Source organism: Chelonoidis abingdonii, chromosome 3 (genome assembly GCF_003597395.2).
Source record: "Chelonoidis abingdonii isolate Lonesome George chromosome 3, CheloAbing_2.0, whole genome shotgun sequence".
Lineage (NCBI taxonomy): Eukaryota > Metazoa > Chordata > Testudines > Testudinidae > Chelonoidis > Chelonoidis abingdonii.
Genome location: NC_133771.1, coordinates 94,954,993 through 94,978,705, shown reverse-complemented (window position 1 = coordinate 94,978,705; position 23,713 = coordinate 94,954,993). Strand labels below are relative to the sequence as shown.

General features: G+C 37.9%; 1 protein-coding gene across 1 annotated transcript in view; it reads left to right on the top strand.

Annotated features, from left to right (window-relative positions):
- Positions 1–23,713, top strand: part of FAM184A (family with sequence similarity 184 member A) — a 184,230-nt gene that overhangs the window by 96,593 nt on the left and 63,924 nt on the right. The window contains exons 6-9 of the mRNA XM_075063906.1: positions 1,893–2,015; positions 10,615–10,776; positions 12,673–12,798; positions 12,993–13,139. Coding sequence (XP_074920007.1) covers positions 1,893–2,015; positions 10,615–10,776; positions 12,673–12,798; positions 12,993–13,139 — 558 coding nt within the window. The remainder of the gene's footprint in view (positions 1–1,892; positions 2,016–10,614; positions 10,777–12,672; positions 12,799–12,992; positions 13,140–23,713) is intronic.

The window sequence follows — 23,713 nt, the reverse complement described above, 5'->3', positions numbered from 1 at the left end:
GAGCACGCTTAGCTCCCACTGATGTTAATGGGATCTGTGCTTTGAACATGTAAAGTGGGCCAGAATTTTAAGTTCTCTGAAAAATCAGATCCTACGCATCTCAAATTGGGCATGCAAAATTAGTGGACACTTTTGACCTTAATTTTTCTGTGTCTTAGTTCCCCATCTTTAAAATGAGAATACTGTCACCCCATCGCCTCACGGGGATGCTGTGAAAATACATAAATTATTTTTTGTGAACCTCTGAGATACTATAATGATAAGCACCATAGAAAGCACATAAGGAAATTAATAGTTCTATCTTCAGAGCAGGGTTTGAATAGGTGACTAAATAAAACCTGGGGCTACACACTGAACAATAAGGATAAACAAAATATTGAATAGCTGCTTATATTGAATATCTGCAAAAGTAAGGATGGCAATGCTGTGACCCCCCCTTCCACAATAACCTTCTGACCTTTCCCCCCACAACTCTCTATGGGTCAGGCCCCCCAGTTTGAGAAACGCTGGTCTCCCTTGTGAAATCTGTATAGTGCAGGGTAATGGTACGCAAAAAAATATATTTCACGGACGAGAACAGATTTCATGGTCCATGATGCGTTTTTCATGGCCATGAATTTGGTAGGGCCCTACCTATGCACTAAATGAGATGGAGATCCGGTGGAGAAAATAGTATGTGATTATGTAATTAAAGATTTATAATACATAATCACAAGGGGGCCAAATTAAGATTGCATGGAAACCTTAATTCTGTTATTTCTAACTTCTAAGTGACTTGATGTTGCAACTTTATTGTTACTGTGATGTAAGTTTTGGCCCTAGTAAATTTAAAATATATTCCACTGACATTCGAGCTAATCCTTTAAAATGATTTTTTTTTTTTTTTTTACTTTGAAGGCTTTCAACGTGGCTGTGACTTGAAGTTTATTAAAAGCCCATTTTTGCTGCTGTTACATTTTTGTATGTTAAAATAATCTTGTGACATTGCATTATTATATACTGGAATAATGTTCCATTTTGTCACATTTGTGTCCAAATTATTAATAAAATACCAGTCTTAAAAATAACTTCAGTTTTTTTAAAGAGTAAGGATTCCAGCACAAACATATATGGCATAGGTTTATGAAACACTGATGTAAGTCACAGATTGGCACACAAAGGCACACATGCAATTATTTATTACTGATATTTCATCTTCTAATATTTGTGTTACTATACAAGCTGGAGCCTCTGATTAAAATCAGGGCCTTCTTAGGCTAAGTGCTGCATAAACATGGATATAGTTGCAGTCCCTCCCCCTCAAAAAGTACAGTCTAAAAATGTGAGTAAAGTATGAGGGAAAGGGGTGAAAGGTAGACCATCAAATATATACATTTTCATTACATGAATACCATTTTAGATGTGTGGATTTATTTGCTGTTTTTTTAGTTTTATAATGACATAAAAATTATTGACTTTCCCCAACTGCAGCTCAGCTGCCTGTCTGACTCCTTTGCCTAGCCATTAAGGTTTTACTGCTTCCTTTCATGCATTTTATATAGACATTAAATACTATGTTATCAAATTTAAAACTAATGTTTGACACAATTTAAGGTCCCTGAGTTGGTGGAGCCCACATATATGCAAAATTGAGAGTCTATATTTTTGAATGCTTTAGGCTAATTCACAATGGTATTACAAAAGGAGGTTTTACATACTATTATTTTTATCTTATCATCAACAAGGGATGTGGACTAGAAAGTACACAAAAAAGCCATGATCTCCAGAATAACTGGCAAAACTTACCCCTATTATAATTCCTTAGAGAGAAGAGTTCTTTCTATGAGTTAAAAGCTGTAATGACTACTAAGAATAGATGTATTTTTTCTGGTTTGTTCTTCTGTTTTCCTAAGGAGTTGGAGCAGCAATTTGAAAAGGAGAAACTACATCTGGAAGGGGATAAGAATCAGCTTAGACAGCAGTTGGAAAATATGAGGGAAGAACTGACAACAAAGCTGACTTCGGCCAATCAGGAGGCAAGAATTTTCTTAGTCAAATCAGCTCACTGTCATATGCCTTAGCCCACATTTAATCAGTAATGATAGCTTATTCAACTGATTTTATGAATCGGATATTAGACTAAGTCTATGCTGTGGGGCCTTTTTTAGCTCATTGTCTATTTAACATGAGTATTCCCAAAATATGATTTACTTGACCACTGTCAAAGTGTGATTTTTTTCTTTTTCAGTATATTTTCCTACAAATTAGTGTAGCAAAAGGAAAGGAAGCTAAGGTACAAAACTATGATGTATACAACTCCATTTATCTCTAATCTGCTTATGTGCAAATCAAGTATGGTACTTGCTAAATTTCCATGCACAAAATACTTCAAGAGGTAATTAAAGAGAAAAGGCCAATCTTTTTGGTGACCCAAATTATGGTAATTTGTTTACTGTAAAATGTGGCTAATTTCACAGCATGTAGATCCTTTTTAACGTTTCCTGGAAAAGAAGAATTGAACTCTTTTATTTCCAATAATACAATTATCCATTATGATACCATATATAGTAATGTATTCCAGGCTACCTTAATATAGTTTTAGTTTGTATTTAAAATGTGATAAATTGGTGGTTTCAGTCAATTGCTTAGTGAGTTAAATATCTGCATTTACATCCAACCAAGTCTTGGCAGAGAAACTCCCAGAGATGGTTCTTTCAGGTCAGACATAGTACACTGCTTGTCATTGCTGGACACTCCTGAACTCTGGCGTTACTGAACAGTTATGGGAATGAATATCTTTGCCAGTAGTTCAAGCCTTTTGAGATTGGGAATGGAAGCTTGATCTCTCTCTTGCCAGTTTGAAGGCGTACCAGAATGCCACTGGCTGCTTTTATTTTATCTCGGTATAAAAATAATTTTCAAGTTGCTAACATAATCACTTGGGGTATTTGTTTATTTTGCCATTTCAGCAGAAAGCTTCCTTATCTCCCTATAGTGCTCCATGGGGGGCACTTTCATGCTGTCATTCCAATTTGGTTTTCATGTTCCTGTTTTTAAGCTTGGAAAATATGATTATCTCTCAGTAACAGAAGCTAAAACCTTCTATATTACATTTAATTCTTACATTTTTTTGCTTATGTGTTCATATCAGGGGTCAACTAAGTAGAGCTGAAGGGGCTGAAATTTTTATTTAGTGAGAATTCACCTTCATTATCCAGCTGCTACCAAACAGGGAATATCACATTTCAAAACAGATTATCGTTCTTTATTTAGAAAACACAAGTCTAATCCACTAGAGTAGCTAGTTTACTTTATTCTAAGTTTTCCTTTCTTGTCTTGACTTAGTAAGTACAAGAGACTGGTGCTCTGCTTACAACAATAATTTACTTCCAGACTTTCATAGGCAAAACTGAGAAAGGGTTTTTAAGAGGTACACTGCTGCATTTATTTTCTGTAATTAGTACAACACTGAATATTCACTGATGCAGAAGAAACTTTCTTGCCATTTACATCCTTTTATTTTGTCTCTAACATTCCTGTTAATATATTTACATTTTAATAATATTTTGGCTCTTTACCTAAAGGGAAGTATATATTATTACCCTTTCTCTTCATAATGCCATCTGTCTATTAGTCATGGCCAAAGATAGCAACTCATTCATGACCCTAGACCAGGGGTCGGCAACCTTTCAGAAGTGCTGTGACGAGTCTTCATGTATTCACTCTAAGTTAAGGTTTCGCGTGCCAGTAATACATTTTAACATTTTTAGAAGGTCTCTTTCTATAAGTCTATAATATATAACTAAACTATTGTTGTCTGTAAAGTAAATAAGGTTTTTAGAATGTTTAAGACGCTTCACTTAAAATTAAATTAAAATGCAGAGCCCCTCAGACTGGTAGCCAGGACCCGGGCAGCGTGAGTGCCGCTGAAAAACAGCTTATGTGCCACCTTCAGCGCCCTTGCCATAGGTTGCCTACCCCTGCCCTAGAATGTTCATAAAGACAGGCAATGTGGATGAAGTAATATCTTCCTTTGGACCAATTTCTGTTGGTGAAGAGAGAAGCTTTCAAACTTACAGAGATCTTCTCTAGGTCTTGGCTCTGTGCAAGAAGAGCTCTGTGTAAAATCATAAGCTTGTCTCTCACCAACTGAAGTTGATCCAATAAAATATATTACCTCACCTACCTTGTCGCTTTATTGTCCTGCGACCAATATGGCTACAACAGCACTGCAAACAGAGATCACATGCAGTCCCAGGTTATTGAAGTGTTACAGTTTCATCATATGTCTGTGTGCTACACAGTGTGAAAACTTGTTGATATGTTAAAGAAGTGTTGAAATGTGAAGATGGTAAGCAGCAACATATACATTTACAGCAGGAACAGCCAGCCTACCAGATTATGAAACTGATATAGAATCAAGTAATATAGTACCTTGAAAAAGCTTATTATAAGAGAGCTCCATAATTTCAAAACACCATCATTTGTAACACGTAATTCATTGATAAGCAATTATCTTTTGATAATTTGAATAACTTAGGAACTACTTGGAGGAAAAGAGAAATCATCATGTGACTACTTCTGTATCTAGTATTGTAGGGGTGCCAAATAATTAACTTTTGTGTCACCATTTCAATTATAAACCAATATTGTCAGGGATTTTTGAGAAGTAGTAAAAAGTTGTTTCAAACTGAAACTTTACCAACCAGGTATGCAATATACCAGAAGCCAGTGTATCATTATACAGTACTTTAAATTTTTTGTATTTAATGTTTCCTTGGGAACAGTTGAGGAACAGAGTTGGTCTTACTGTTTTTGAGCAGCCATGCAAAATAGTAGTGTGCCATTCATCCCTCTGCAAAATATAAACAATTTATTTCCTGCATGGTAACCCGATTATACTCAGGCAGAACTATGGATTTTGGGTAGAGTTAGGGAAATATTTCTTTGAAATACACCCTGAACTTAGCTGACTCTTTTTATTTTAAGTGTGTGTGTGTGTGTGATGGTAGTGGAAAGCGGGCATCTTTAAGGTCTGTCCTTTACTCTCCTGTTGCAGAAGTGGAGTCCTTCAGCATTAGCTGCTGGCTTATTTCAGTTCGTATTGGTTTAATGTTTCAAGGATACCTTTCCAATGAAAATGGAAACTTTAATTTAAAAAAAGTTGAGATTCACATGTATCCCCAAATCAGAGGGCCCATTGTCACAGGCTTTGTGAGGTTGAAACACTAGTGCTCTACAGAAAATCAGAAATATCTTGCATCTATTGATTAGATAATTTGTTAAAATAGGAGAGAAATAAAAGAAGAAATATACTTGTTTTTAGATGTTTTCAGAAATTGTTTGCATTTTTCTAACATGATCTTTGCCATTTTTAGCTGCTAGTCACAACTGATCCTCTTTGTATCTTTTATTTCATAATGTTTATAAAGAGACCAAGTTATTGACAATTAAAAATAAGCTACTGTGTATAAAAAGTAATATATGTTAGAAAAGGAGAGAGAGAATGAGAGAAGAGAAACAGGTCTTTTGGTTTTGCCTCTTGCATAATAAAGTAAATTTGAATTTTTGTTTTAATGTTTTATTTCTTTAGCTTCAGCTCCATAGTATTGACTGAAGAGATTTCTCCATTGCTTCTGACAGATAGGTAGCTTTACCAATGAAAATAAGGCCTTCTGGTACCTCCTGTTTCTGCTCTTTACTCATCTCAGCACTTGTCTTTCTCCTTCCACTTTTTTTTTTTGGACTGCCTCAGATAGAGTCAGATATATATAGAGCACTTAAGTTCTTGAATTTTTTATTCATCTTCCTTGTTTCTCAATTTAATTTTCTTAGCTGCATCTCTAAGGGATGACTGAAGTAAAGAAGATAATGGGCAAGAAAGCAGTTAAGCAGAAAAACCATAGTCTTATAGTTTGAGCTTATCCTTGGCCACCTTGGAATCACTTTTTACTTCCTACCTCAAAGGCCCTATGTAACCCTCAAGGACCTGGGCAGATAACTGACACCTTACCCGGAATCTGAGACAAAGTGAATATTATTACAAGGAGGTCCCCGCAGAGAAGCCTGATGATACTTTTTTTTAAACCAATGGTCCAGGGCAGATAAGAGACTAATGCAGTTTTCCTGTTATATTAGGCTTTTAAAAGGAGTCCCATCCCACCAAGAGAGATAACAGTTATAGTGTTCGTCAACTATAGATCTTAAAATGTTGTACAAAGGTGAATATGTATCATTATTTCCATTTTATATTTGGAGAAACTAAGGCACAGAGAGGTGAAGTTACTTTCTGTGTGACACTGAACAAGTCAGTGCCCCTTTCTGTGCCTCAGTCTCTCCATCTGTAAACTAGGGGTAATGATACATCTGTATAATTGGTTCACCAGCTTTGATAGTAGTGCTGCTCTAGACTCTGTCGTTGCCTATCAGTGCCTGTAGAGTTGGTTCCAGAAGATACCCGTAGTTGGAAACATAAGGGACAGAAAGTAGTTTCTCATCAGTGACATCCTAATCAGGGATCCCTGAATGTTTGCTTTTTTCTGAAAGGGCTAAGAGATCATTTTCACAAACTATAAATACTGACTAGACTCAAGAGCAACAGCACTAAATTGTTTCCATAGTGCAAATATAGTTCCATGAGTTTGCTTTGTTGCTTGAATTGCAACCAGAGGGCAGTGTTGAAACTACGGTAAGCAAAGTTTAATTATTCAGACTGAAATTTCTCTAGGATACCAAGGTTAATGCTGTGCTTGTTGCAAAAATTGTTTTGGGATTTTGTGAGGACAACTAGTATTCAGGGCTTCAGTTTTACATTATTTTCAAAAGATGACAGGCCCTTTCAGCAACATCTTTATCACCATGCTTGATCATTGGTTTGTTATTGCCTCAGATGAAAAATCATCTCCTAATGAATCAAAAGTACAATCTCCTGTGACATCTAGGTTTCCTTAGAGATTTCTATCCAGTTGTGCATTACACAAAACTTTGTTTAGTTAATACATGATCACACATCATTCTGATTTTGATTAACACTTTTTTCCAGCTAACTAATTCAACAGTGTTTTTATTGTTCCTGAGACAAGGTGGGTGAGGAAATATCTTTTACTGGACCAACTTCTGTTGGTGAGAAAGACAAGCTTTTGAGCCACAGAGAGCATTTGTACAGGTATGAGAAAGAAACTTCCACCTTTCATTTTGCTGTGACACTGGGACAGATTGTTTAGCATAAGTAGTTAGTAGGTGTTGTAATCAGCTGTTCCAGATAGAGTGGCCTATTAACACCTCTGCAGTCATAGGACAAAAAGAGGGGGTTATAGATTGTTGTAATAAGCCATAAATACAGTGTTTATGTTCAGTCCATGATTTTTAGTGTCTAGCAGAGTAATGAATATAAGCCCCCAGGCTTGTCTTTTGAAAGAGTTGTGCAGGATTCCTTTGAGGATGCGGACTGATAGGTCACTTTATGAAGTGTGTTCACCCATAGGTGAATAAGGTGTTTTTGTCTAATCATTTTACTATGTGAGTTCATTTGAGGTCGTAGTGATTGTCTGGTTTCACTCACATAGTTGTTGGGGCATGTAGTGCACTGGATGAAGTATACCGCAGGTTTGATAGGCATATGTAGGATCTATGGATCTTGGAAGGTGTGTTTGGGGTGGGGGATTGTTGATTTACATGGCTGCAACTATACATCATTATTCCTGGCATTCTTGGACTCGGCTGGCTTTTAGTTTTTCTTTTGTTTCAATTTGTAATACATTTTTAAATAAAAATAATAACTAAGGAAACCAAGAGACTAAGAAGCAAAGAAAAACCCAGAACAGGAGGAGCTGAGGTGCCTTCTTTTCATTGATACTGCTGCATGTGTATCAGAATTTATGAGGAAAAGTCTAGATAGGATATGGAAGTCCAGAAAACAAATTACTAATAACTGATCATCTTTTCCTCTTTAATGTTGAGGAAAAATACCAATAACTGTTGTTAATATTAGTAATTGTAAATAACTATTAAAACACATAAATATATATCTTAATTCTGTGCCCCAAATATTGAAACCAAGTTTACTCATATTTGTAAAATAAATATTTGTGGACTACTATGTGACATTGCTCAGGGTTAACGATTGCATGCAGTAACTCCTCACTTAATGTTGTTGTTATGTTCCTGAAAAATGCAACTTTAGGTGAAACGATGTTAAGCGAATCCAATTTCCCCATAAGAATTAATATAAATGAGGGGATGAGGTTCCAGGGAATATTTTCTCTCTCTCTCTCTCTCTCTCTCTCACACACACACATTTTAAACAAACGATTTAATACTGGTACATAGTGATGATGATTTTGAAGTTTGGTTGAGGTGGAGGAGTCAGAGAGTGGGATATTTCCCTTACTGCTAACGATGAACTAGCAATTAGCTGAGCCCTCAAGGGTTAACTCTCTCACTCTGCAAGGCACCAGGAATGGAGGGAGATATGTGCATTTCCCTTAAGTACACTGCCTTGTTCATTAGATCAGCTTGCTGAGACCACAGCTGCTGCAAGCTTCCTTGGTCCTGAGCCCTGCTGTATGGAAGATGGGGTAAGTGGGGTGCAGGAGCAGGGAGGAGGGGGACACCCTGACATCAGCCCCCCTCTTCCTTCCCTCCCCCCCAGCACAGCAAGCAGGAGTCTCAGGGAGCAGCTCCAAGGCAGAGGGCAGGAGCAACACATGGCAGTGGGGGGAGGGACACAGCTGAACTGCAGGCAGCTGATGCACAGGGAACTTAGGGGAGCGGGGAGCTGATAGGGGGCTGCTGGTTCACCCTGATTCCAAGTCCCCACCAGCTAGCTGCAACGGACTGCTCTTCCTGCAAGCAGTAGACATAGCAGGCAGCTGCCAAACCACATTAGAAGGGAGCATTACACAGCTTTAAACGAGCATGTTCCCTAATTGATCAGCAACGTAACAACGAAAACCGGGACGACTTTAAGTGAGAAGTTACTGTATTTCGTACTGTATACTTGAAATGGAGAAATTCTTAAGGTCACTATTAGATCCTTTTTTCTTTAATTTCTTAACTTCTAACAATTTAAAGTTTTTTCAAATGAAGAATTTAATGTAACATTCTTGTAGCGTTAGAGATTTTTTTGTATTAAAATGTGGCCTGATTAATGGTTACAATATATCAAGTAAGGGGGTGGAATTCCCTGTGTCTGTTGCTTGGTCAGGGGCTTCTCTGAGCACTTCACTCAGTCTTCCATCACTTTTATTCCTTTGGCTGCTCTTTTTGCTGTAGCTTAAGTTCCTCTTGGTGATTCTCCTGTTCCCCAACCTTCCAGTCAGCTTCTGCTCAGACCCTGGGGCCACAACCAAGTTTCACCCTTCCCCTCTGTCTTTGCTAGCCTTTTGACAGAGGATGACAGTCCCACTGATATTTCACCTGTTCCCTGCTGCCCCCGCTCATGATTGTTGCTGCTTCTGCGGGGACTCTCCTGAGTACTTCACCTGCTAATCCTTCCCCCGCTCCCAGCCTCCTTGTTGCACCTACCATTGGGGCCAGCGTGACTTGTGCTGTTCTCTCACTCTGCTGTCTAAAGCTATCAGGTCCCAGGGATCCCCTTGGTGTCATGTTTTCAATTCAGTCTTTTTTGCCTTAACTTCCTTAATACAACAGCATTGAACTATGATACCTTGCTTACAAAAAGTGAGACCAGGCTCAAGAGGAGTAGAACAGCACCTGCTATGCTTTCACAGTGAGAAGGAGGACAGGGAGTCTAGCAACAGTGAAATGGGGGAGGAGAGGAAAGGAATGAGCTAGCACCCAGAGAACAAGACCATATTTGGTCAAAATGAGAGTTGGGGACAGGCAGAAACAGATTGCGGGTGCAAAGTGGCCCAGGCAATACCAACGCCCAACCCATTTTTCATATATTCTTACCTCAATTCTTTGCTACGTATCCCTAGTTCAGTCCCTAAATTCCACACCCCATTTCAGAGCACCGCTACTTCTTGCACTCTTACTGCTTGTCTGGGTGCCACCCTGGCAGTTTGCCCCCCCAAAACACTCTAACATGAGCCCCACCTATTTGTATTCTGTAAAATTCCTCACAAAATGTTTCAAAGTGTAGGTTTGGATACCTTTTCCTTTAAAGGTGTTCAGTTAATCATACAAATATTGTAAATTTAAATATGTAGGAGGAATTCTGCCTGTCAGTACATGAAAATAATCATATTAAAGAGAAAATCTGATTTACAAGGAAGACAATAGTATTCACTAAAGTAAAACCCTTAGGCTATGTATACACAGGGATCAAAAACCTGTGCCTGGCCCTGGCTGGTGGGGCTCTGACTCTAGGGTTGAAAAATCGCTGCGTAGATGCTCAGGCCCATGCTGAAGCCTGAGCTCCGAGACCCTGCAAGGGAGGAGGATCCTGGATCCTGATCTCCAGCCTGAACCCAAATGTCTGCACAGTGATTTTTTTTAGCCCCACAGCCTGAGCCCTGCCAGCCTGAGTCAGCTGACCTGGGCCAGCTTTTGCCATGTGGTGGGTCTTTTATGCTTGTGTAGATGTATCCTGAAAGTGAAAGATATGAGGCTGATTTTGTTTGGTTGCCATTAGTAATAATTATGAAAATATTGTATTTCTTTATATTGTAGGTGTGTCATCTACAAGACCTAGTAAGAAAAAGTGAACAGGGCCTTGGTACTGCAGAAGGCCACATCTCCAATCTTCAGGAAACCCAGGAAATACTCCAAAAAGAACTAGAGTTAACCAGAGCAAGGCTGAGAGAGACCACGGATTCATTGTATAATGTTGAGGTAACCACATGATGGGGAAAGCAAATGATTTAAAACACAATTAGTGTTTTCTGACTGTTTTTTAAATGTCAAGACCTGGTTTAACGGATATATTAAACAACCAGCTTCATATAGCCCTATTAAAAAAAAAGTTGATTTTCTTTTTTTGTTTTCCATTTCAAGTCCTAAGATATAAAAATTAGATACGAATATTTTAAGAGGTCCTTTCTGTTATTAACTGAGTGTTGCTACAAATACATCTTTCTCTAGCTAATTGAAATCGTACTGTAAACAACTCTGAGTAGTTGTATTGGAGCTAGAATTTTATATTTAACTCTTGTTGATTTCACTTCATGTGCACTCAAACAATGAAATAATGAACATTTAATTGACATGTCCTTTTTTAAAATTTTCTTTTTAAAAGTGGAAGATATCTGTAAAAGACTGAGTAAGAAAGTTTCAGCAAGCAAATGTGCAAAGGTTCACAATTATTGTAGAGTGAAAAAAGGTGTTAGGAATATTCCTTCTCTTGAAACTGAATTCAAGAAAAAAACAGTTATAATGTTTGGTAAACCTCTGAGATAGCCTGCAATATAAACATATAATTTGTTTTTTGTTGTCTTGTGAACTAAATTTACTATAGGATTTGCATCTTAAATTATGTCTACGTGTATGTATGTGAAAAGACTCCTTGCCCCCTCAGTTAATTTCCTTATAAAAACCTACTGAGGCGTCACAGAAATGTAGGCTATTTAGAGACCAATTTGCTTATTGTGTACTGTCATATTTTCTTTCCACTAATTTTTATTGAAAAGGAAAACAGCATTTTCAGCATTTACTTGGTTTTGTTGTTTATTCCCTATCTAAAATCATAATTCCCTATTTGTGATGTCATACATGGTTGCTATGGAAAATATCCTTTACATAGAAAATCATGTAGGCAGATGCTTAACTTTAAATGTGAATAATCCCATCCCCTATTTAAGTAAAATGCTTGTCTTTGCCAGGGCCCAATGTAAAAGATTAAAAGATCCAATATACAGGTTGCTAGTTTAGTACTAACATCTTTTTTGTTCCAGCTTGTAACTTTCAGATAACCACTGTGCATTCAGAAAGAATAAGAATCTGAAATTTAAATGTTCACATTTAAGGAATGGTTAGTACTAGCAATTGTCTCAGTAGGTTTTAGAAGGTATTGGTTAGAGAAGAGCGAATATTGCAAAAAATGTGCCATGAATATTCATTAAATAAAAAAAAAAACTGCCGATACTCTCTACATGCTTTATGTGTTGGCTTTTCATAGGTAAAGCAAATACTGCTGGTAGGAATGTTTACTGTAACTATGAAGTTTAAGTAAATATTTCAGAATGTTCACAGAAAATGAATTTTGAATTCCTGATTACAAGTGTCCACCACAAATCTTGATTATTATAATTATGCCTTGCCAGGCAAAGAACAGAAAAACATACCATGTGAACTTTGTATCTGATCAAAACAGCTCAAATTTTGAATTTCAAGTGCTGAAGAATTGCAGCCAACTGCTCACATATGATACATACAAAGAAACATTACTTGCATAAATAATTCCTTGAAAAATTTCAAATAAGTAATAAATTAAAAAAAATATTTTTGTCAGAAATGTAACAACAGAAGCATAATTCAGATAGATCAAATATTTGTGGAACTGAAAATAACGAAAACGGTCTTCATTAGGAGTCAGATTTTTTAATTATTTTATTAATTATTTTATACTTTAACCATGTTAAAATAAAGCACCTGTAAACAAGTGTTTAATGACCAAAAATGTCAATTCTAGTTGTATACACTGGCAGGAATTTTATTTTGATTCAGAGAAAGATTTCTGTTCAAAAATTTTTTTTGCAGCTGGTGAGTCTCTTATAAAGTTTGTATTTTCAGGGGAAACTAGAACAGGAGAGACAGCAGCATGAAGCAAAGATTTCTGCCATGAGGGAAGAGGAAAAGATGAAAGTTGACAGAATGGCTCGTGACCTAGAAATAAAATGGACAGAAAATCTTCGGCAAGTGTTTTTTCTTTATTTTAAATAGGAAAGAAAAGCATGCATTAAATGCAACAAGTCATTATTAATGCAATATACAGCAAAGATTTTTGTAATTATATATGTGTTTCAAATTCACTCTCAATAAATGCTTCTTAATTTTTATTTTTATGAAAGGCTAGATCATGTTTTAGTTATGTTACTTTTGCTTTCAGACAGGAATGTAGTAAACTTCATGAAGAGTTGAGGCTTCAGCATGAAGAAGATAAAAAGGCAGCCATGACTCAGCTCTTGCAACTGAAAGAACACGAAAAAAATGCTGACAGGGATGGATGGCAAAAAAAAGTGGAAGATCTTTTAGACCAGGTAACTAGAATGGCTAGTTCAGTATCAGAGGAATGTTATAATTTGGATTTAGGCTGCTGATGGTTTATTACTGACTAATTGTATGAAAGCAGTATAAAACTTGTTTCTAGGCATAATTTGGATGATGGTAACTCATTACAGATTACTCAAAAATAACAATACTGATTAATGAGAAATTTTTTCATAGTCATTAAAATGGTGAGAAAGAATATACTCTTTTTCCTTGTGTTACTGAACATGAAGAAACTGTTTTCATTTCTTTGGTATTCTTATCCACGCTCTGTGGATTTCTGGTGCTCTACCTATTAATGTTTCTTGTTGTAGGTATTTATGTATGTTATATTGCTTAGTTAGTTTTGTAATTATTTGGCGGTATCATACATGTTTACATTGATGGTACAGTAGAAACCATTAAAAAAGTCAAAATTTGCCAATTACCAGTATCACCACACATTTACTACAGCTATCTCCTGCCCTAAATATTCCGGGGGAAACTATAGTAATCTCAGATGCTACTGTGTGGTAATCTTTGTAAATGCTGGCTTTTTAATTGCAGCTACTGTGTGTATCCATGCTAATATTTACTATAATACAATGCTTTCCCCCTGTTAAATCACTCACACGCATTCTTTGTTTTATACTTTCTTGCAATACCAGTATTGGATGAAAAATAAGGAAAAGAGAAGGACAAACATAATTTTAATGACAGAAAGGAATAGCTTTTTGGAAATGATTTAGTAAACACATGTTATTTTTGTGCATGTATTGTGACTGCTTCAGCCATGGCTTCTACTTTGAGAGATCAAACACTTAAGTGTGCAGTTTTGTGCTCGCAATTAATTATGGGTGCGTATATTAGTATTTCTCCATCTAATTACCTGATTTTATATACTGTAGGAAAGTTAAGTTTCTAAATGATATCATTTGTGCCCATAAAGTTCGAGGCTTCTGAAAATCTTGATCTAAATTATTTTTTACAGCTTTGATGTAATCAAGGACTTTTGTTTCTCATTTTTGAGTTCATTCTCATTTTGAGTAGTATTATTTTTGAAGACTCATTTATTCCCATTTTTTCAGCTTGTAAGTGGCACATTCTTAGTTATATTCCCAAAAGGAGCTCAATTTAAAAAGTGGTACATCAGCCAAAACATGTTAAACTTTGTGTGGTTTTTTTATTTGTGTTAAAAAATACTTCATTATGTTTAAGATACTTAACAAGATGTGTTGTAATTAGGGCTGTCAATTTAAATCACAGTTAACTCATGCAATTAACTAAAAAAAAATATTGTGATTAAAAAAATTAATCATGATTAATCGCAGTTTTAATCGGACTGTTAACTGATATAGTACCAATTGAAATTTATTACATATTTTTGGATGTTTTTCTACATTTTTAAATATATTGATTTCAGTTACAGCACAGAATGCAAAGTGTACAGTGCTCAATTTATATTACTTTTGATTACAAATATTTGCACTGTAAAAATGACAAACAAAAGAAATAGTATTTTTCAATTCCCCTAGTACAAGTACTGTAGCGCAATCTCTTTATCATGAAAGTGCAACTTACAAATGTAGATTTTTTTTTGTTACATAACTGCACTCCATAACAAAGCAATGTAAAACTTTAGAGCTTACAAGTCCACTCAGTCCCACTTCTTGTTCATCCAATTGCTAATGTAAATAATTTTGTTTCTTTTTACCGGAGATGCTGCTGCCTGCTGCTTATTTACAACGTCACCTGAAAGAACAAAGTTTCGCATGGCATTTTTGTAACCAGCATTGCATGGTATTTACGTGCCAGATATGCTAAACATTCATATGCCTCTTCATGCTTCGACCAGCATTCCAGAGGACATGCTTCCATGCCGATAACACTTGTTGTTTTTTAAAAATAGGTGTTATTTAAATTTGTGATTGAGCTCCTTGGAAGAGAATTGTATGTCTCCTGTTCCATGGTTTTACTTGCATTCTGCCATATATTTTGTGGTATGGTAGTCTCAGATGATGACCCAGAACATGTTGTCTGATTTAAGAACACTTTCACTGCAGATTTGACAAAATACAAAGAAGGTACCAATGTGAGATTTCTAAAGATAGCTACAGTATTCAACCCAAAGTTTAAGAATCTGAAGTGTCTTCCAAAATCTGAGAGGGACGAGATGTGGAACATGCTTTCAGAAGTCTTAAAAGAGCAACACTCTGATGCAAAAACTACAGAATCCAAACCACCAAAAAAGAAAATCAACCTTCTGTTGGTGGCATCTTACTCAGATGATGAAAATGAACATGCATTGGTCCACACTGCTTTGGATTGTTATCGAGCAGAACCTGTCATCAGCATGGCTGCAGTCCTTTGGAATGGTGGTTGAAGCATGAAGGGACATGAATCTTTAGCACGTTTGGCACATATATATCTTGCGACGCCAGCTACAACAATGCCATGCAAACCACTGTTCTCACTTTCGGGTGACATTGTAAACAAGAAGCGAGCAGCATTATCTCCTGCAAATGTAAACAAACTTGTTTCTCTTAGTGATTGGCTGAACAAGAAGTAGGACTGAGTGGACTTGTAGGCTCTAAAGTTTTACAATGTTTTATTTTTGAATACAGGTTTTTTTGGTACATAATTTTACATTTGTAAGTTCAGTTTTCATGATAAAGAGATTACACTACAGTATTTTTATTAGGTGATTTGAAAAGTACTAGTTCTTTTGTTTTTTACAGTGCAGATATTTGTAATAAAAAATAACATGAAATGAGATCTGTACACTTTGTATTGTGTAGAAAACATCCACAAATACTTAAATAAATGATATTCTATTATTGTTTAACAACACGATTAATCACGATTAATTTTTTTAATTGCGTGATTAAGTGTGGTTAATTTTTTAATCACTTGATAGCCCTAGTTGTAATAAAGCTTGCCTGTTTTTCTGGAATGTAAAAATACCAGTTCATGACTGTTGGAAATGAGCATGTACTTTTGGGATTTTTTTTCTTTTCCTGAATTAAGATTTTGGAACAGAGAAATCCAGAAAAATAATGGTGAAAAGGAAGAGAGGTTATTCTCAGGGTAAGAAGAGAACTGTGGGCGCAGGAGACAATTTGTGTGTGTTAAAATGCTTATTCTCTCTCTTATGTTCATTCACCTTTGCCTAGCCACACAAAATAAGAGTTATACCATACCATGACAGCGTGTGGAGACAGATAACTAATTAGAAACTAAAACAATGCAAAAGACATTTTCCATTTTGCTTCACTTGTTACTTTTTGATAAACAGATCCTCAGTTAGGATTCTTGTGTGCTGTTGACTATATTCTAGTAAAGTCTGACCTTGCTGGTGGGGGATTTTATGAACTGTGATCTTGTCTGGCGGGTTTAGTTCTTCATATTGATCATTCAGGTTTTTTACTTCTGGCTCTGACAGTTTTGCTTTAGTTTTCTGCATCTTATACTCTCACCTTGAAATAGATTAAGTATTTTCATCTTGTTTCTCTGTGATTGGCAAAAGGATTTTGCTGTAGCTCTGTGTAGCTTTTTTCTGATTCTGTGAGTCTTCTTTCTGTAGTACTAATAATCACCTACTTTTGGCAGTTTTAGATGATTCCTGTATGTAAAGCTAACAAATAATAAGAAGGAAGATCTCTTCATACAAGTGCTCTGTGTGTGGAGTGATATTGTAGACCACTTTAACAAGTTGTTTGTATTTCTGGAATGAATTTGGACCCAACCTTATGTTAAATGAGGGATAACTCAGTGGTTTGAGCATTGGCCTGCTAAACCCAGGGTTGTGAGCTCAATCCTCGAGGGGGCCATTTAGGGATCTGGGGCAAAAATCTGTCTGGGGATTGGTCCTGCTTTGAGCAGGGGGTTGGACTAGATGACCTTCTGAGGTCCCTTCCAACCCTGATATTCTATGACCTTAAGAGGTCAGTCCATGTCTAAAAAATGGGCAAATGTTGAGGTAACTACATATTTCAGCCTTTTGGTAGCTAATTTTATTATAGTGTGGCTGGAGGTACCTAGTCATGTTTGATTGGTTTTATTTCTAAAATGGCCGTAATTTTTCTGAATCTGTTGTTTATGGTTGTTTTTTAATGAGAGGCGGACTTTGGTTTCTGGTCTTCAAGAAAAAAAGTTGTTTGTTTGAGCAAAGATTTGGGTCACAGCCATTTTGCTTCGTCCTACCTCAGTTGTGTACTGCAATTCCCTGCTTGGAAATGATAAGGCTGTTTTTATAGATGGTAATGACAGTCAGGTCCCTTAACATTTACCACTCAGGAGTGTAAATGGGTTTTTAAGGAGGATGTAAAGTCCCTTCACACTGCTAGAATGGTGTGAAGGAACCTTAGGCTTGGTCTACACTGCGGGGTTAGGTCAAATTTAGCTGCGTTAGGTCGATTTTAAAATGAATGTGTCCACACAACCAACCCTGTTCTGTCGACCTAAAGGGCTCTTAAAACTGATTTCTATACTCCTCCCCAATGAGGAGAGTAGTGCTAAAATTTACTTTGCTGGGTCAAATTTGGGGTAGTGCAGATGCAAATCGATGGTATTGGCCTCCAGGAGCTATCCCAGAGTGCTCCGTTGAGACCGCTCTGGACAGCACTTTCAACTCCGATGCACGAGCCAGGTACACAGGAAAAGGCCCAGGAACTTTTGAATTTCATTTCCTGTTTGGTCAGTGTGGCGAATTCAGCAGCACAGGTGACCATGCAGTCCCCCAGAATCATAGAGCGTAGAATCTTTCTATACTCCCCTTATCATCTCCGTTCCTGAGGTTATCATAGATTGGAAGGCAAAAAAAATGCACTCTCGATGACATGTTTTCCGAGCTCATGCAGTCCTCCTGCACTGATAGGGCACAGCTTAATGCATGGAGGTATTCAGTGGCAGAGGCGAGGAAAGAATTACATGAGTGCGAAGAGCAGAGGCAGGATGCGATGCTGAGGCTAATGGGGGAGCAAACGGACACGATGAAGTGTCTGTTGAAGCTGCAGAAAAGCCAACAAGAGCACAGACCCCTGCTGCATCCACTGTATAACCGCCTCCCCTCCTCCCCATGTTCCACAGCCTCCTCACCCAGACGCCCAAGAACGCGGGGTGGGGAGGCTCCGGGCACCCAGACACTCCACTCCAGAGGATGCCCCAAGCCACAGAAGGCTCTCATTCAAACAGTTTGATTTTTAGTGTGGCTTCAATAAGCAATGTGGCCTTATCCTTCCCTCCTCCGCCACCCCACCCAGGCTACCTTGTCTGTTATCTCTCTCTCTCTCTCTTTCTCTCTCTCTCTTTTTTAATTAATAAAGAAAGAATGCATGGTTTCAAAACAATAGTTACTTTATTTCAAAGGGGGGATGGTTGGCTTACAGGGAATTAAAATCAACAAAGGGGGTGGGTTTGCATCAAGGGGAAACACACAACTGTCACACCGAAGCCTGACCAGTCATGAAACTGATTTTCAAAGCCTCCCTGATGGGCAGCGCACCTTGCTGTTCTCTTCTAATCGCCCTGATATCTGGCTGCTCAAAATCAGACGCCAGGTGCTTTGCCCCAACCTCCCACCCCGCCATAAACCTCTTCCCCTTACTCTCACAGATATTATGGAACACACAGCAAGCAGCAATAACAATGGGAATGTTGGCTGCGCTGGGGTAACACAGGAAAAAAGGCCCAAAATGATTGTCTGCCATTGCTTTCTTGGAGGGAGGGGCGACTGATGACATGTACCCAAAGCCACCCACAAAAATGTTTTTGCCCCATCAGGCACTGGGATTCCAATGGGCGTCGGAGACTACGGGAACTGTGGGATAGCTACTCACAGTGCACCATTCCGTAAGTCGATGCTAGCCATGGTAGTGAGGACGTAGTCCGACTTAATGCGCGTCATGTGGATATACGCAATTGACTGTATAAAATTGATTTCTAAATATCGACTTCTATAAAATCGACCTAATTTCATAGTGTTAGACATATCCTTAATGTACATGAGAATTAGCTCAGTGGTCTCTGTACTGAACTTTGATTTTTGGATGAACCTGTTGAGCTGTTTTCAATCTCAAAGCCTGAAAATCAAAGCTCAGGATGTATAGCTTAACTTTGGTAATAGCAATCCTATCCCTTTAGTATTTTCTGTCATCTGCAGACCTGAAGGAGATGTATTTCCACATCTGTGTCTGGATATCTGTACTTTGCAACTAGCTATACTTTCAATACCACAAGAGGTACTTCTAGTACAGGGCCTTTCCCTTTGATCTATTGACCTTGCTGAGGGTTATTACCACGGTTTTACTGGTTTTGGTTGTGGCCTTTTTAGAACAGAGAATCTAAGTTTATCTGTTCCTGGGCAACTCACTAATTAGGTCTCCCTCGGGGTAGTGAGCAATCCAGGGTACAGGCAAAGTGATAGCTTTCCTACGGAAAAAAGGATTTGTGATAAACAAAGAAAAGAGTGTCCTGATCTCAGCTCAAAGGATGTAACATCTGAGGGTCATACTCAACTCAGCCAAAGACTGTGGGTATGTCTACACTACAGGATTATTCCGATTTTACATAAACCAGTTTTGTAAAACAGATTGTATAAAGTCGAGTGCACGCGGCCACACTAAGCACTTTAATTCGGCAGTGTGTGTCCATGTACCGAGGCTAGCATCGATTTCCGGAGCGTTGCACTGTGAGTAGCTATCCCGTAGCTATCCCATAGTTCCCGCAGTCTCCCCTGCCCATTGGAATTCTGGGTTGAGATCCCAATGGATGATGGTGCAAAAACAGTGTAGCAGGTGATTCTTAAATGTGTCACTCATTCATTCTCCGTGAAAGCACGCGCAATCTTTCGTGTCTTTCCCTGGATGCCCTGGCGAGCCTGATGGGCAACCTGGGAGCCGTTTTGCCTTTTGTCATACGGGTGCTGCTGATGAGGGATAGCAGTATTTGTACTGTTCACCGGGAGGAGGAAGAGGAGGGGGAGGTTTGCATTTTCTTTGTCAAGCACGCGTCTACCAGCAGCTGCAGTAGACATGAGTTGACATATAAAAGTCAGAACGATTTTCGCTTTTCTATTCATGGGGGGGACGGGGGTAATTGCGACATATTACTGAAACACTCGGACAATGTTTTGACCTACAGGGATTGGGCTCAGCCAAGAATGCAATTGCTTTCGGGACGGGGGACTGTGGATTAGCTGGGTTTATAACCCATCCCTTCCATGAGGTCATTTGTCTTTGGCTTTCCGTTGTTGTAACAGCGCTGTGCTGTGGCTCTGTCTTCTAGCCTGGAGATTTTCATGTTTTATTTCGTCTTCGTAACCGAGCTGTGAATGGAACAGATTTTGTCGTCCCATACAGCGATCAGATCCCAGTATTTCTCCCTACGGCCATTGAGCCCCTTTTTTGGATTTGGGACTGCATTGGCACCTGTGTGATCGGTCACGTGGGCAAAGGAATGAATCGAAGTTCGCGGGACTTTTCCTGATTACTGGCCGTGCTTGAGTTCAGATTGCTGTCCAGAGCGGTACAGTGGTGCACTGTGGATACCGGCCGAGGCATTACATCCTGTGCGGCCACTACCTATCTAGTATGGTAAATTTCAGCGCTACTCCTCTCGTCAGGGAGGAATACAGAAACCGGTTTAAAGAGCCCTTTATATCAATATAAAGGGCCTCGTTGTGTGGACGAGTGCAGCGTTAAATCGGTTTAACACTGCTAAAATCGGTTTAAACGTGTAGTATAGACCAGGCCTGTATCTTAATCTCAGAAGAGAGCTAGAGGAAGATTGCAGGTATGATATATCTGCTAGCACAACATGCTAAATCATGATCAGAAAACATACAGTGGGTCCACTTCGACACTTCAGCTATTATTGCAGTAATTAATAATAATAATTAAAATAATAGTAATAATAGAGGCTCCAACCAATATCGGAGCACCATTGTGCTAGGCACTGTACAGACACGTAGTAAGAAGCACCCCTTGCTACAAAGATTTAAACATACCAGACAGACAAATCACAGAGAGGTAAAATGACTTTCCTAAGGTCTTCTAGCAGGTTAGTGGTTGAGCAAGGAATGGAACCTATATTTCCTCAATCTCAGTCCGGTATCTTATCTAATGCCCCACACAGCCTTTCAAACCTGCAGACACTAGAGAGATTTCACATCCTCTCGCAGCCATCAGTCTCTGCCAAAGTAAGCATCAGAGTGTTCCAGACCCTGTAATTTGATCCCTACAGACTCAAATGGACTATCCTATATCAGAACCAGAAAGGATCCTTGTAATAAATAATACCAATCTGCATGGATGGGGAGCACATTTGAAATCCCAGATGCCATAGTATGTTTGGTTCCAGGCAGGAATAAAGAAGAAGCAGTGATCCAGCTCGCCTCATTGCATTTCTAAATGACAGTACACTACAAGCGTTGTTCAAATCTTTACCAACAACAATACACAATGATGTACCTGAATTAAAAGGTGGGAACAAGTACCACTGCTCATCACAGGAAGACACACACACTTCTTATCTGCCAGAAAATCATGTCTGGTGTGTTCATGCTTTTCACATCAAATAAAAGACAAACATTGCATACTGATTCAATAGGGAAGTTACATACCGTAGGAAATGGAGCCTGAATGCACAGGCATACAAGATGATAACTCAAAGATTCCAAATTGTTTCAGTGAATTATTTTGCCTTAAGAGCCACGAGAAAAAAAAATGAGAGTTTAGTTTTCGTAAGACCAAAAGTATACAGAAGTAGGGGCAATATATGCTCTAACTGGCCCCAGGTATTTTGTACACCTATATGTCCATTCCAGTCCTGAAAAAAAGAAAATAGCACCAGAGGAATACTATTGGCTCCCATCTGCCTGCGGAAGCTATGGTTTTCAGACCTCACTTAGATGTGAATTTTGGTTCTACTGTAACTTCCACAAATTCTCAACCTTCTAAATCAGGAAACAGTTGCCCATCTGATTTCTCATTTCTTATGTTTAACACTCTGAAAACATAGTAAATAACTAAGCTTTTTGACATCTTTAGTGATAGTTAAAGACATCCTACTTTTTTCTCATAAGAAATCAATTAATGCAGCAGTTTGGACATTTTGACTTTATGAATGATGCATCAGATTCTCCTCTGCCAATATTAAACCTCTTCTTGAGTTTCTTCAGGATGGGCTATAAATACAGCTCTTGGCCAGCCCTCAGTTAACATGTTGAGGCATATGAGAGGTAGTCTATGATAACCAAGGGTTAGCCAATTTAGGGCTTTTTAGGTGGTAACCAGAACCTTTAATTTAATCTAGAAGTGAGTTGATAGCCTTTTCAGGAGTATATAATACTGCAAGAAATTCCAGAAGGATCTAATAAATTTGATTGTTCAATGTGATAACGTAGAAGAGTCATTGTAGAAAAAGATAGGTAGAACACATTGAAAAGTTTAAATTAAATTACTTCTACTTACTGATGGGTTCTGAATTATCTGTAACTTTGGAAGAAAGATTTAAGCATTGTTTTAGATAGCTGTGTGAAGCTTTTTGACAACAGTCAAAGTGAATAAAAAGTTTGGCTCTTTTAAAAGTGGATAGAGGATTATATGTATTTACGCTAGCAATGTTAAAGAATTATATGATATTATCAATTGTAATGCTTCACAGCATAAAGTTATTGCCATCAGAGTCTTTTATTTAATATTATTATGTATGCAATAGATCTAAGACAAGACTAAAATATTTTCCTTGTGAGAATGTGCTGTACAACTGACCAGGCCCTTTAAAAGTTTGACAATTCCTAAAGCATCAAATATAGGTTACTATCAGATACAGGCTTTTGGACTAGATGGATGAGTGGTCTGTTCCTTGATGAGCAGTCTCTTCTTCTTAGCTCTGCTGTCTGTAATGGTATATGGTGAACATAGCAGAATGAAGACGTCTTTCTTGTTAGTTCTGCAATGTACACCTATACCAGTCCAGGTGAGTTTTCCCCATAAAAATACTGAGAGAGAATTCAGAAGCCATAAGTTTCTTTGGTTTTTAAAACTAGTTCTCACTTTTTTTCTTTCTTATTTTACTACTGGAAAGGTTTGTTCAACTGAGGAAACAGGAAAATGGTCTCTACTTTCTGTTTTTGTATTGCACAAACCTATAGTTTGGGAAGAACTTAAATTTATGGGTAATATACTCCTTTAATTTCTCCCATTTTGTTGTGGTGGGTATTTATGCTTTTCATATACACCAGTCAGCTCATACTGACTCATCTGCCTTCGCTATTTATCAAACAGATGTGCCAATAAAATGATAGTAATGCTTGTGCCAGCTTGTTTTCATTCTCTCTTGAAGTCCTATACTGTTCTGCTGCCAAACATTACAGTTGTGACATTCACCTTTTGTAATTTAGATTTTTAGCCTCACCATAACATAAAAGGTACAAGAAATATTAAAAGAAATATAGTAGGAATGGATACAATACACCACATATGATACAGTTTGGTAGGCTCACAGACTAAGGTCAGAAGGGATCATTGTGATGATCTGGTCTGACCTCCTTCACATTGCAGGCCACAGAACCTCACCCACCCAC